The sequence below is a fragment of the Enoplosus armatus genome, chromosome 17 (genome assembly GCF_043641665.1).
Source record: "Enoplosus armatus isolate fEnoArm2 chromosome 17, fEnoArm2.hap1, whole genome shotgun sequence".
NCBI lineage: Eukaryota > Metazoa > Chordata > Actinopteri > Centrarchiformes > Enoplosidae > Enoplosus > Enoplosus armatus.
The window spans coordinates 11,704,719-11,720,271 of NC_092196.1; the positions used below are offsets into that span (position 1 = coordinate 11,704,719).

At 43.7% G+C, this 15,553-nt stretch overlaps 1 protein-coding gene across 1 annotated transcript in view; it reads right to left on the minus strand.

Moving 5' to 3' along the window:
• The window catches only part of prkar1b (protein kinase, cAMP-dependent, regulatory, type I, beta), a 58,989-nt gene that overhangs the window by 30,104 nt on the left and 13,332 nt on the right, over nucleotides 1-15,553 (minus strand). The window contains exon 3 of the mRNA XM_070923639.1: nucleotides 11,906-11,997. Coding sequence (XP_070779740.1) covers nucleotides 11,906-11,997 — 92 coding nt within the window. The remainder of the gene's footprint in view (nucleotides 1-11,905; nucleotides 11,998-15,553) is intronic.

A 15,553-nucleotide genomic window follows, 5' to 3' on the forward strand; every position in this document is an offset into this window, starting at 1 on the left:
GAAGTTATATTTAAAACTAACAGAGGGCAGAGAGCACACTGTGTTAAACCCACACACCTGGCCCTGGTGGGTTTATAAGGGGTGTAAACCTGGATGCATCCTGTGGCCTCAAAGTGTAGACGTGTGCCTCAATATGTGTGGATTGTAGTACCAAAGCACCTGAGGGCCAGTGCGTTTATGCTGGTGATCTGTGTGACCTGTACACTGCTGCTAAAACCTGCTGAAGGAAACAGTGTCATTTATATGTACTGCAATGATCAGACCACCTGAGAGAAAGAGAGCTGGAAAGACAAAGTTAAGATTTTGATTTTCCTCATCTCTAATTTCCAATTCCTGTGAGTTTGAAAGTGATGAAGTGCAGTGGTGAGGTGCACACTTTTCTTAGTTCTTCCTATGTCCAATTTCTGTCAGACATGTTACACAGATACAGTAACATGGATAATTAAAAGAAAAGTTCAGCATGTACTTGGTCTAATTTGTATTTTCAAGCTTTAATACAGTGATAAGATGAAACATTTTTTAACCTTGCAAAAGCCAGACTACACCTCGCCCGGTTGATAAGTCTGGAGAACTGATTCAGCCTGGTCAAATACATACCGTACCAGTCAGGAAACTATGGGGTGTGTTAAAATGAGGATGTGATGTCCCACGTCTATAAACTCCCAAGCCTTTAATTAACACCTATTTAAAGTACAGTAGCTGTTGTTGATATAAAATGAAGCATAATGCTGCAACTGCATGGCCTGTTTCTCAGCTCAAATTTGTTCAGACACTAATTTTGGTGAATAACTGTCAGCTGCCATCTTTTTCCAGTTTGAAGGTCACTGCCAGCTGAGAAAGTGGTTGTCCAATTAAATGTAGCAGGATGACGCGGAGGAGAGGGCTGTCAAACCATGGCCTCGCTAGTTAGTGAAATACACTTTACAGCTGGGCTTGCAACAAAAACAAACACTGTCAATGACTCAAACAAACAAACAACACCTTGCAGGGAGGGATGGCCAATGTGGAGGAAAGGCTATCTGACACAGTAGCTTTCCTGAAACCTTTGAGCCTAATTGAAGCTGTATTCCTCAGATAAAATATCAGACAACTGGCAGAGGCACCTTGGACCCTGCTAGCCTGCCAATGCCAACTTCACAAGAGGGCAATGTGCCCTTATCACCTTCTCACCGTGCCCAGTACCTAGCACCAGTGCCGTCGTGTCGCTGGCAGATAGAGAAATAGAAAGAGCATAGAGCAGCCAGCTGATGCAGTGAATACCAGACTGCTTAGGCCTTCTACTAGGCCGAGCTTAATGAACACCTTGTTCACACTCACTTGTACATAAACAAGTCAACACACATACACACATACAAGCTTAAAAAAGCTTATTTACAACGTCTGCCATCAGTTTTAACAGCAGCAGTGATAATGATGCCAATCTCATTCCTCTGCTGTGACTACTGCTTGGAACATACCCATCCAACACACACACACACACACACACACACTCATCCAGGTTGGCATCATGGAGGTGAGAGGCAGAGCTGCATGGCTGAAGAAGAAAGGACCAGTCTGAGGAGGAAAAGAGTGAGAAAGAGGGAGCGGTTGATAGGAAGATGTGAGGAGAAAGGAGGATGTGTTACAGGGTGGAGAACAAACATCAAACTTTAACAGTACAGCTTCAGAATCTTTGATGTTCAAAACCATGGGATTATTTGCATGTTACTGCAGAGAATAGCTGATACATTTTCAAGGCAAAGTACAGGTAATACATTACCTGTTGTGGGTCCATATCTATTATTATTTCCTCCTTCTCTCCTATCATTAAAGATTGGAGCTAGATTAAGGAAAGGGATAAAAAAACGGACTAACACATTCAGCTGAATCTCCGAATACAATGCTAACCTGCTCCCCTCTTTTCTGTGTGTATTCAGCGTGACAAGGCTGTTTTACAGGCCTACCTGATGATCCAACGCACACCACCTGCTGATCCAGCCATGATGTCAGCCTCAAAACATCACAAACATGTCCAACCCTGCAGTCTCTCCCCTGCTTTCCTCTCCCTTTCTTTCCATTTCCCTTCTTGCATTGCTCAGTACAGAGATTAGGCTGCTGTGCTGTTGATTAACTTTACTGAAACTTATTTTTTTCCTCTGCTTACTTTAACGTGTTTTCCTCATGCTGTCCGTCTAGATCACATTTTCATTACTCATGCATTTTCACACTTTCCTAATGCCCACTGTCTCCGTTGTTTGTTGCCCCAGGGCAGGAAAAAGCGAGCTCTTCCTCCACTTAAGAGGGAAAAAGGGTCAGGCTGAATCAGGCGCTGACAGGACTAAGCCTCTGCCTCTCTGATGTGTCTACAGGGGACGTGTCACTGGAATGAGGGGAACAGAGAGAGAGGGAGACAGATTCTCTTCCTCACCTGGTGTGCAGAGATAGAAAAGGAGTGATTCCACTGAAAGCACACAAGTGTGATACACAGACAAAACAACCCTATACATTGTACAGGTGCCAAGACTTGTGCCTTTCTCTTTCTCCCTCCTTCTCTCACTCTCTCTCTCACACACACACACATATCCTGACACGTCGCTAAACATCACAAGACATGCCGCTGTCCTGCGGGCATGTCTTTTCCTCTCCTCTCTCCACCGCCCTCCCCTCCCTCCCTAAATCCCTCCTCGCAGAAGACAAGCACTAGAACAAGATAAGCATTTGAGAAGCAGATAGGGACACGAATTGTCCTTTGTTGGGGTTTAAACTTGAGAGGTGTTTACAAAACACAGCACATTATACTTGCACACAACACATAGATATATATACGCTGAAATTGAGACAGAGAGAAAACTCTGAAAATGCCCCCGGGCCTGAGGAACAGGAAGGGCAGGTTGAGTGGATGACTAGATGGAGAAAAGTGAAGGACGAGGTATCCACTGTAGAATTGCTTAAGGCTAAAACTGTACACTGTAGTCGTCTGTGTGTGTGTGTGTGTGTGTGTGTGTGTGTGTGTGTGTGTGTGTGTGTGTGTGTGTGTGTGTGTGTGTGTAAAAACTTGAACAGCCAGCGCTCTGGGCAGTGAGGTAAGAGGTGCACTGGGTGCATTGAGGGGAGAGAAATAGTTGACATTCAATAGCTGACATCTGACTGACGTAAGGCCTTCCCTGCTGTAAACAGACTGCTTCATCGGACACACAGCCTGCAGACCTGGACAGTGTTGAGCAACCAACTAGCACCCTGTGTATAATGTGCTAACACCATGGAATGTGCTAATGCTAGCAACTTGCTACCAGGAAACTTAGTTTAATTGTAACAACAATGTATAGAAAGTTGCTGGATACATTGACATCCAAATGAGAGTGTTTCCTTACTGATAGATGATCTTGTGAAGCAAGAAATTAGACCTCTGTGGCATGCCATCACACTGCCACAGCACAGAAGACAAAACAGAATACCACAAACAAGGAACAAAGCTCCTTCCTTTGGCTTTGAACACGTAAAACTGAGAGCCCACTTGACAGCTGAGTCACTGTATCTACTGTAGATAACCAGAGTCTATGAGAAAGCCAAATTGCTCCATGATGGCCTAAATTCTATAACACAAGCTCCCTGAGACATCACACATTCAAACTTATCAAGCATGGAAACGGGGTGGGCACCTCTAATCTAAATGAAACTCAACCAGAGTGACACCCACAAACCATCGAGGAGGTCATGGGAGAATTAACACGCTATAACAAGACTGTTGTCTGTGCCTGTGCACTGGAACCTATCACAGTAGCATAGACAAAGCAGACGGGATGTATACAATAGGAGGCCATGGGCCAACCCAGGCTATTCTGTAGGGCGCTGGGCTGCCCGGTCCTCGGCTAATGTGCGGTGGTCAGTGTGTGGGTTGTACTTTGGGCCTGGCTGAGCTATAAAGGCACTGAAGGGTTGCAGGAACATCATGTCCTCACAGCAGGCGCAAAGTCACTGTCATGCACACTCGCACATTTACCCTACATATTCATTCACATGAAATGAAACGTGATGCTGCACGCACACACGTCTCAGTTTAAAAGTGTTAACAGTGATTTTTAATATGCTTTCTCTCCTTTACTGCACTTGCTCCTCTTGACTTTTACTCGCTCAGCTGTTGAGGTGTTGTGAGGGCCATTTTGTTAGGGAGAGATTGAGGTGATTCAGTATTTTTATCCAACTGCTGCTCAGATCCAAAACAGAGGCCAGTTTCTCTCCCTTTTTCCTGTTTATTGCAAGACACACATGCACTGTACAGGCATACAGGTACAGAAACACACATTCCCGCACCACTTTTTCAACCACTCTTATGGTATTGCACATAAGTACCCATACATGGGAAAACATGTCTGCACATATGTGCACAAAGATGGACAAAGTGCCCACTGACACAAACACACACGCACACACACACACACACACACACACACACACACACACACACACACACTCACATTGATGGTATAAGCAGCTGAAAAGGCAGGGATGAATCACAGCTAGCTGGAAAACTGTCCTGCACAGACTCTAGGGTACATTTTGGAGGGAATACAACTTTCTAAAAGGACTCCAGACGCTAACACTACTACATGACTCACTACTTTTCAAAGAATTGGATGCAGAAATGGATGGAGTGAAGGATGGAGGAAGATGATGGGGCGGAAGAGGCAGCAGGGGACAGGTTGAAACACAGCAGAGGGTATGAGAGAGGACAAACGTTTCCAGCTATCTGTGCAGTTGTGTGTGTGTAACTGTGTGTGTGTGCATACATGTGTGCACTCGTTGATGTGCATGTATGAGTGTGTTTATCTGCACTAGCTTGTAAGCATGCGGCCTAGCTGATATGGACTTCCTACAAATGATATGCTTGTGTGTGTGTGCCCTGTGGTTTGCATGGGCGTAAAGGTGAAGTTGTCTGAGCTGAGGAAGAGATGTAGTGAGCTGGGGGAGGTGAGACTGCTGGCCTGTTAGGCCTCTGTGCGCTGGATGGTGGTGGGGATGGTCGAGGTTCAGTCAGGCCTGCAGCTCTCCTGTGGAGAGTGACCTCATCGCCTGGCCCCTGGCATTGTGGCAGCAGCACAAAGCCATGCAGGGCACAGAGGGAGACGACGACACATGAATGTGGGGGAGGGACTGGATGTGAGTGTGGATGTAGATGTGAATGAGCCTGCATGACTGAGAGAGGGAGGAAGACGGGAAGAGAAAAAGAGAGAGAAATTAGTGAATTCTGAAAAGGGGAAAAAGGAGGACCACCAGGCTCTCAGGAAGAACAGGGATGAGAACACACAGAGAGTCAATGAGGGAATCAGCAAGACAGGAAACACAAACACACACGCAAACAAATAGACCAAACAACACACAACAGAAACCTGCTAATTTCGTCATGTTGCAGACTGCTGTTATTGCATAGCCAACCATAAAATATAAATCACAGACGCGGTCAAACATCCCCACTCCACCTGAACACACAGAGAAACACCTTCCCTCTCAATGGCGGGAAAAGACACACAAATAACCATAAAGCCAACACACACACACACACACACACACACACACACACACACACACACACTATGGAGACTACAGGATACTTCCTCAGTAGTCATTCCAAAATCATGAGAAAAAGAGATCTGGGTGGGAGAAGACAAACAGTCATCCACTGCCATTCAGTGCCACTACATCCTGTTTCCCCTGCACTATATACTGCCAGGAAGTAACATTCTGCAGGGGGTCACCATAGACAAGTGTCCAAGCCTGTATGCCCACAGGCACACAATAATCTTGGACGTGTGAACTTGTTTGTATGTGTATATTTGTTTCAAGGACTAGTGTGTCTGACGTTCAGAAGCAATGAGTCAAGAGATCAGTTGATATCTGTATTATCTGTGCGTGGCAAAAACACCCCCTAGGGGCTGCTGTATGGTAACAACACACTTCACTTGCTACTTGAGAGTCACTGTGTACATGTGGATGTTGATGGAGAATTAGGTAGTGTGTGCCTATAACTGGGCATTTTGTCATAATTTAGCAAAACAAACATTTTGCCTGTACTGTTAAGTTTAGAAACAGCGTGCCTCTGTTTCAAATATGAACCCATTGTTCATATTTAGTCCATAACTATTGATATGGAGCCTGATTCAAATGAGTGAGCTATCAGATAAAAAGATGAGCGCTGTATTCATCTGATATGGCTATACACCACACTATCTCACATTGCATCCTCTTTGTTTTTTTGTCTCTTCACACAGGCCTTAAATAAACTTCCGTTGCAACACAAGACGATACGGATCACTCTCGGGCAGTTTTAGAGTCTTTCACTTCACTATTGTTTGTTTATTTAAGTTTTCTGTCTCTCAGTGATTTATTTATTATTGTTTTTGCACCTCTTCAGGCACACACACACGCACACACACACACACACACACACACACACACACACACACACACACATACAGACAAAGAGTGCCAGTACACTAAAGATGTTCCCTGTCCATCGGCAGGGGCTATTGGGGAAGGTGCAGAGGTCAGGGTTTAGGGGTCAGAGGTCAACTAATCGGTCACTTCATCAACTCATTACTCTGCTTGTTAATTAGAGGATTAAAGCAGGCAGGATGAGGTAAGCACCACCTCTTTACAATCCTTTCTCCCATTGTATAACATTTTAACACACAACTTTTGATGGTTGTATTGATTGTGCTTCTTATGGAATGGTATAAAATGGGTTTACTTCTGGAGTATTTTCTGGTTCTCTACATATCAAAGATAAAGTACTGTATTTGCTTGATTCACAATTGGGTCCTGACCTGAAAAGATTTAACAACTCCTGTTACCAGATGGCAATGTTATTTTAGAATATTGCAAACTCTGCCAAGACAGCTCAAGGAATGGGATAAACAGGGTTTCCTCGTGCCTGCCAGACTATTTATGTGGTTATACAGAGAGCAGGGCTTCTCTTGTCGGCACTGTCCCCATGAGAGTGCTTTGTGGTATGAGGGCTTTAGACTAATGCAGGCAGACAGGAGAAGAGAACTTGATGAGCATATATATGTGTCTATTTGTGTGTGTTTTGTTCGTGTCAAGGGAAAAATAAATGCACCTCTGACAGATTTCCCAGAGGCCTCTTCTTCTGCAATTAATCCCTCTCTAAATGTGACCTCAATGAATTGCTCCTTGAGATCATCAAGGTCATTTATCAAGGTGTGCAGAAAAACAGACAAAAACAGGCCAACATTAACACATGCACGGTCTGCTGCTATCAGAAGTCTCATTTCATATCACTTCAGTAGGAAATTAGATAAGAAACACTATTACAGTAGGAACTGAAAGAATGTGTGTTTAAACAGGCGATAGTGCTTCTATTAATCATATTAAAAGAGTGATTCTCAATGGGCATTTAAAAGAGGGAGGGAAGAGGGAAGTGGTGGGGAGATAGGCTGGCAAATCTAATCTGAGGGTGCACCTGGACAAACACGCTACGTGCATGCACATGTGTGCTTACATATATGCACATAAGCCTGTACTTGATAATTTGGCTGAGGCCAGACATCCTAATTGGTGCAAAACAGCACTACTTGATCCTTTCTTATCAATCCCGAGATTTTCTTATCAAAACCTTTAATCTGAAAACTATCATCCGTTAGTTAGCTGAAACCAAAACAGAATAATCAGACATCCACATGCTAAGATAAGATAAAAGTTTCAGGCGATATGATAACAACCACTGTATGGTTACTGTATTGAGACAGGTGGTTGCAGGCTGATTTGGGTGTTAGCAAAGTAGGCTCAGCACAATGTGACATCAAACACCTGTTCCCAGCTTATCTTGTGTGCTTGTGTGTCTGTTTGTGTGGGCATATCATAATGAGGTCATTATAAAAGCTAATGGGCGGCAAATGGAGGGCTCCACCCAGTGGCCCGCTGGGAGCCACACCATGGCAGACATTCAGACGTGAGTTTAGAGATGAGCCAAGGTCAAAGAGATAAACAGAGATAGTGTCCTCTGATGGTGCCGTACATGTTCAGTCTCTCATAGTTTGTATTCCAAACAAACCGAGACCTTTTTGCACAGCAACACAAAACATTCATATCTTTGCACTGTATTTACACTGGTGCAATGCATGAGAGCTATACCTAAGTGCCTCTTGAAGGATAAATCAGAATAACATACATCTTAAATACTGTCAGTACAAGAAAAGTATGTGCTTTGTTCTCCTCATTCATTTAACCTCCTCAGCTTGCCAAACTGCCTTTTAATATCAAAAACGGAGTTTAGCTGAAATCTGGAAGGCAAAATGTGTTGAGGTTTCACTTCCAGGCAGCTGAAGAAAGATGGACTACACACTCACACACACACATAGACACGCACACGGCTGGTGGAGCTCAGAAACTTTGAGACCATAAAGTTTGACATATGGAATGGTGTGTTAATCAAAGACTCCACGCTCCCAGCTGGAGCAGCCTCACTGGGAACACAGTCTGACATGCATACTTGAGAATATCCTTGTGTGTGTGTGTTTCTCATGATAATGTAATCCCTGTCATCCTTTGTAGTGATGGTGGTATTTGTGTGTCTGGTTATGTATGTAAAGAGTATGTTTGCTTCACTCTTGTACCAGTACAGCGGTTCAGTACATTCTTCTACATTCATATAGTTTATAGGAAGGATATCCAAATTTTAGGCTCATGAATATTTACTAAAAATGGTATTTGCTTGATTACCTAATCAAGTTTACTTTTGAAAGGGATGAAGGAGAGCAAAGAGAGGCAGTGCCACATCTCTCTTGCTTCCATTTTTATTTGTCTCTTTTCCTCTCTGTCTCTCACCTATACCTGAGCTCAGGTAGAACAGCACTTCAGCCGAGTTTTTAAAAAAAAGAGGTTGTTTAGTAAAATGTTTAGTTTGTAAGGAAAAACAAACGCCTTTTCTCTTGCCTCTTCCACTGAATGCCCCTCTACATTCTCTGCTTTCAATCTCTCTCCAGAACTCAAACACACACATAAACCCTGACATCTTTACATTCCTGACAATGGAAGCTGAGGAAGCAAACATTTACAAAACAGGATATGATCAAAGCTAGTTGGCTCTGTTTTAGTTTAAGTAATATTCTGCTTGTCCTAAGATGCCCTCCTGGATCATTTTTCTCCTGCCTGGCCCATTCCTGTAATTACACACATAGTCGTCTCAGCCTCAACAGAAGACTGATAGGGCAGCTTCACTGCTGAAAGACTTTCTCTGGAAAGACATGTATACTGTATATATATGGGAAAACACCGAACAATATACGACTGCTACAGAGGCAAAAACAATTTAAAATGAAAAAGAACATTAGAATTAGAAAGTAAAAGAAAAAGCAGCCTTGTCAATCACTGTCTGTCATTAAGCTTGGTAAAAATGTACTGCTTACAGAGCCAGTACAGTCCGCCTGGATTCCTAGAAAGGTAGATAAGTAACTTAAGAAGATAAGATAGAGTATGAACTAGAGAGGGTGAGAGAGGATACGACAGCAAGGAAAAAAAGAGGGCTACAAAGACAAAAGTGACGAGAGATAAAAGAGAGCAATGGAGAGAGCAGAGAAACAAAGAGGGCTTCATTGTTTTCGATCTTGCTCATTACTGAAGGGGATGATAACATAATATAGTGCTAATGGGGGAACAAATTGTGTGGTGTTCAGCTTACATAACTGCTGAGTGACTAGTCACACAAGATGTTTCCTTGACACACACACAGCTACCGTATTTTTTCTCGTTCTATCTCACACACGCAGTCCTCAAACAAAAATAGCCATTTTGTGAATGTTTCAAGCCTTTTATTGAACAAAATTTTGCCAATGACAAGTCAACAGTCAAGAGAAACTAGTCAGAAGCAGTTTTTACATGTAACCATCTGTAATCCAATGACGCATGCACTGACCCATCCCCCAGATGTCAAGCGCAGGCCCACACGAGGAGCAATGGTCAACCGTCACTACCCTCTCACCCAATAAGACCACATGTGCAAGAACGTCTGATAACCCAAATGGCCAGCTGTTTGCAAAGCGAGAAACAGAGAGGGAGTGAGAGACAGAGAGAGAGAGGACTGTGCAGTCAGACTCCATCTGCTAATGTGCGTCAGTCCTTGACAGTTCTGGCACATCTAAAGAAGCCAATGTACTTCATACCATGACTTCATCAATGCCAACGACAGAAGGCATCAACAAGCAAAAATTATTACTCTAAAGCTGAGTTTGGCTTCATTTTGTGTTTTGGTGCACGTAGTGGCAGAGATAACAGGGACATACACTACTTTACTAGGATCACCAATATTGTACATCATTTAGGGTGAGCAGAAATCACAGATGCACACTCTCAGGCAAAGTTTTGTGCCGAACCTTTCCAATGAGAGCACGTAGTGTACTCTACAGCAACCAAGCCATGTGCAAAGGCCTGCTGGTTGCTGTGTGCAGTTTTTCAGTAATGCTGGAGGACCACATTGGCCATACATCAATACACTTCTGTCAGTAGGGGCTCCAGGCACGACAACCGCAACATAACCGCAATGCGACCAAGCCACCAGCCAGCCGACCAACCAGCCGTCCAGCATCATCAGCTGGAAGTGAAGAGTGAGGAAGAACAGAGGAGAGTGAGGGAGACTGTAAGAGCAACAGAGAGAGAGACGAATGGAGAGTTAGAAGAAGGTATAGCCAACTAACTGCCATGTCCCTACATAATCAGACAAGGTTTTCACTAGCTTAGAGCCTTCAGTGCTGCTAGCCGCATGTTCACCCACAAATCCCACAACAACGAATTCCTGTGTGCACAGCATTAATGGTTGATGCTAGCTGTGTGTAGCGAGACAGCAAACATGACAGCCAGTCGACTAAATTCTACATCATGCATGGTTTCGAGGGCTGACGATGACGCCGTTACATAGCTTGGCATGCCAAGAGGCCTTGAGTACATTAAAACCTGATGGTTTATGGTCTACTGCCATATATGTTTGTGGTGTAACTCTAATCTGCCACATCAGCCACCCAAATACATGGTTTTTCAGACTGTCCGGATCTATCACATGTTGCACTCTGCTCGGGGCTGCTTCAGAGGCACTGACATGCAATCAGAGGCCTGCATGCCTGTGCCAAGGGAGCACGGTAAATTGTCAGCTGACGAAAGACTGGAAAGAGTGTGTTTTGGGTTTGGTCCGTGGAGGCTTTAGCCAACAGGAAAGCTCCGGTGTTTTCCTCTCCATGGGGCATAATGGATTCTCCCCGCCAATGAAACACTATTCCGGCTGGCGGGCGGGACAGCCAGCCACCTGAGAGCCTTTCCCACAACACCCCCCTCCTCTGTCAGAGCCAGACCCAGCCATCACTGGAGATCTGGGACAGATGGAAGGATGGAGAGAGGATGGTTGAAGAGAGGAGGAATGTGAAAGAACAATGGATAGGAGCAGATGGTAAGCAAAAAGGGAGGGATAGAGGGAAATTGGCATCCCTCTCTATCTAAGACGACTATGGAGAATCGTTGATTTCTGAGCAATGTATCTGAGCATCACCGCCCATATCTGAATACACAACATGACATCGACATACACGCAGGTTACCATAACAACCAACAACACAACGTAATGCAGCACAGACACATCCAGTTGCCCCCTTACACACCCTTCGCTGCATACCCCTCCTCTTCTTCCACATCTGTCCATGTTCACCCCTCCTGTCTCCGCAGAATTGAGATGCTCCCGAAGCAGGCAACACTGGCACACTGTGGCCACAAGGGCAATACACTCAACTGGAACAATGGCCAGTTCATGATTTTATCAGCTTACAAACATGCACTCATAGACCACACACACATTTGGATTGCTGGCATCACACTGGTGATACTGTGCAAATCTATTAAAGCAGTCAGTTGGGTCACAAACGTTTTGTACCTTCTCTCATTGTCGTCCAGGTGAGCAAACAGCACATTCTTGGAGATGGCCTTGGCCAAGGCGGTCATGGTCTTGTAGTCCTTTGGGATCACCTGTGTAGACAAAGCAATAATATCCATTACAGCAAAGCAGACTGCAACAACACTATGCAGGTGGACACATGAAACAAACCAGCACAAACACATAATAGGCCTGACTTCAAAAGCAGACTAAATTGAGTAATTAAAGAGCAGCGTATTGGCAAACTCTGAAAGGAATATCCCACACGTGTGTCTGTGTATTTTTGGGAAAGCCCATCTGTTCAGGGATTACACTCAAAATGTCGCACAACCCTTAAAAATTCAGAAGAGGTCTGAACTCATTCATAAAACATGCATTTTCATGTCCCAGACTCTGTGGTGTGTGTGTGTGTGTGTGTGTGTGTGTGTGTGTGTGTGTGTGTGTACATGGAAAGGGAATGGCAAAGTCTGTAGCCACAACAAAGCCACAGAAGTCTGTATTTATAAAGAGGCATCCTCGAAGAGAACTTAAGCTCCTTTTACCATGGGTTGAGAAAGGCAAAAAGTAAGAGAAAGAGAGAAGGAGAAAGACTAAACTAAACCCTTCTTAATACAGAATAAGTTGAAGAGGGAGAGGAGTGTGTATGTGTGTGAATGTGTTTTGTCTCTGGTGGTGGTGGAGAGGAGGGGGTAGGCTGTAATTACGCTAAAGCAACAGATGTCTCCACATGAAGACGACCATACAGCACTGTGCACAACATGCACACAAATACACACACAACCACATCACATGTAAAATAAAAAAGTACCACAATTTCATCTATCTGCAGTGTTCGGGTCTGGCTACTCAGTGGACAGAAAGAGAAAGAGTCTGGTCTGGCCTGGGAACTGAGTTGGAGGAGGACATAGCCACCCAGAGAGGCTCAGTGACAGAAGTAATTCTTAGACTCAGGTTTTAGGCCAGCCACCTAATCATCCTCCACAAGATCCAGCTCCAGTACTGTCACCCAGGGGAGCATTAAATGTCAGGTCACTCTGCTTGTTACCAGCTTTTGAATCACTCAAAATCATGACTCAGAATCTGTCCTTTCAACAGTAACTTGTCAGGGTAATGTCATGATATTCTGTTCAAGCCAATTGGAAAAAGAAAAGTTGGGGTAAAGCCAAATGGGAAAAGATGGATGTCTAATGATTTAACAGCTACGCCTACAAGCAATTATGAGAGGAAGCTAATCAACTTCTGTCTGTAAATTACTTACTCAATAGTAAAGTGAGAAAAGTAAAAAGTGAAGTTAGTTTAGTGACAAGCTAAGTATTTGCCTCAATCTGCAATATCCACGTTGTTTTTCTTCAACAGCATTATATGCAGTATGATTTTAGCTGTGATACATGCTCGGAAATCTTAAAGTTCCTCATTTAATGCCACAAAACCCCCTTAAAATTGGAGGAAATATCTGACTTGATGCCCATTTTGTTTCCCACCTCGTCAAGAGGGTGTCCGCACTAGTTCCCATCAATCTGATGCCAGCCCTGCAACTCATTCAGTTAATGTCATCTCCAGGCCTGACCGACAGGCCTCACGATTTGTTAAGACTCATAGCGCTTTACAGCAAAGCTCTTTTTAATCCAATGAGCAGGGTTGGCTAATTGATTGTGTTCTGTTTAACAGCTGCTGATTTTCACAGTGGAGTCATTAATGGAATTGATGATATAGGAAGATGTCGGCACAGCTCTGAGTGAATATGCTTGTGTGTGTGTGTGTGTGTGTGTGTGTGTTACTTTAGTATATTTCAAAGGCCAGAAGAAATCCTCTCTCATACTGAAGCAATAATGTGCTTTCATGTTCTAATTCAATTTTAATTCACTTTTCTCTGATGGTTTGTTGTGTTGGATAATCACATGAATTAATTTCTTTTTCATGTGAGGCTGACGTGGCTGTGTGAGTCACTGCATGTGTAAGTTGCTGCGTGTGTGTGTGTGTGTGTGTGTGTGTGTGTGTGTGTGTCAGTCCGTGAGATACTGAGGGACAGTCAAGAAAATGAGGCTGGAGATGCGGGCAGGCTTGTTGCCATGACACATGACTGCAGCGTCTGGTAGAGACCTCAGAGCCATAAACACAAATGCGTGTGTGTGTGTGTGTATGTGTGTGTGTGTGTGTGTGTGTGTGTGTGTGTGTGTGTGCACCTGACACACAATGCATGCTCCAGTGGCCATGCGATTACAGTGTGGTGACGGGGGTTCATACAGTTATGTCGTTACCCAGCAATTAGTGGCGTGACAAGCTAATTACAATTGAACAAGCACGGTAATGATATAACGACTAAGGTGTGTGTGTGTGTGTGTGTGTGTGTGTGTGTGTGTGTGTGTGTGTGTGTGTGTGTGTGTGTGTATGCATGTATATGAGTGTGTGTGCTCTATGTGTGTGTAAAGGAGAGTTACAGTTTCTGGCAAAGGAGCACCCTTTCCTACCTCCATTAACAGATCACTCTAACAGCCACCTGGCTGTCTCCTTTACCTCTTAACCACATCGTCTGCCATACTGTCTTAAGAACCACAGATGCAAAGTAAATCCAAGCATAAATAAAACCAAAAAACATCTTACAACATCTAATTTACTCTCAGATTCTGTGTCAAGCGGTGTATTTACATGCACTGCTTTCTGTAATAACCTGATTTCTTAAACAGCAAGAGAAATCCAGTTTCTGCCAGGGTTTTAATTTATTTTTTCAGCTTGATTTCTCATGGAGAAAGCTTATTTCTTGGCCATGCATACATGTAAGCAGGTTTCTAATCAGCTTTTTACATATACACATGTGCACGACAAAGAATGAAGATAGGGAAAGACTTAAACTAAAATTGAAACAAAGTAACCTCTAGAAGTCTTAATAAGTCAGTTTCCACAGAATATCTCCTACATTACCTGATTTTTGTGCAAATGCACTGAAGGTCTCCGAAAATGTGGGGGTCAATCTAATGTATGTGGTTTAGCTCAGTTAAAGCAAAGTAAATAAATCTGGCATGAATAAAAACAGTTTCTCTGTTTGGCACATCTTTAGATTTCATGATGAAGATGTCAGCTATCTGGAAAAACCTGCGTGGGAGTCTATCACAGTCAAGCTAGCATCACAGAGTCGGATCTCAGCATCTGTGCCGAGCATCAGCTCAGCAGCTGACTCACAAACTGTGTGTTTTGCTGTAAATAAATTCACTGAAGTGTCCAAGCCTGTTCGTTAATTGCTGTCATAAATTTACACAGCTTATCTCCCTTCCCACTGTCACGATGTTCCGATGATTGTGTTTACATTCATGCTCTTAAGTGGGTGTTAACAGAACAACAGCTCTGTGTCCAACAAATAAACAATAATCAACCTCAATGTCTGCTTGATGTTTTTGATTATACTAGACTGTATTTTGAATTTCTCATACTCGACCTTGGATAAGCCCCCTTGATTTCCATCACATATGCACATTTCTATTTAGTTTTAGAGTGAATCTGTGTTACCGTATATGTGAGCATTGACTGCATGCATCTTTGTGCAAACATGTTGATAAGTTTGTACACACAACCATTTGCGTGCAGGTATGTACTGGCTGTGTGTGCCAGTATGTGTCTGTGCATAGATGTGTTACATATGCACCCATCTTCCGA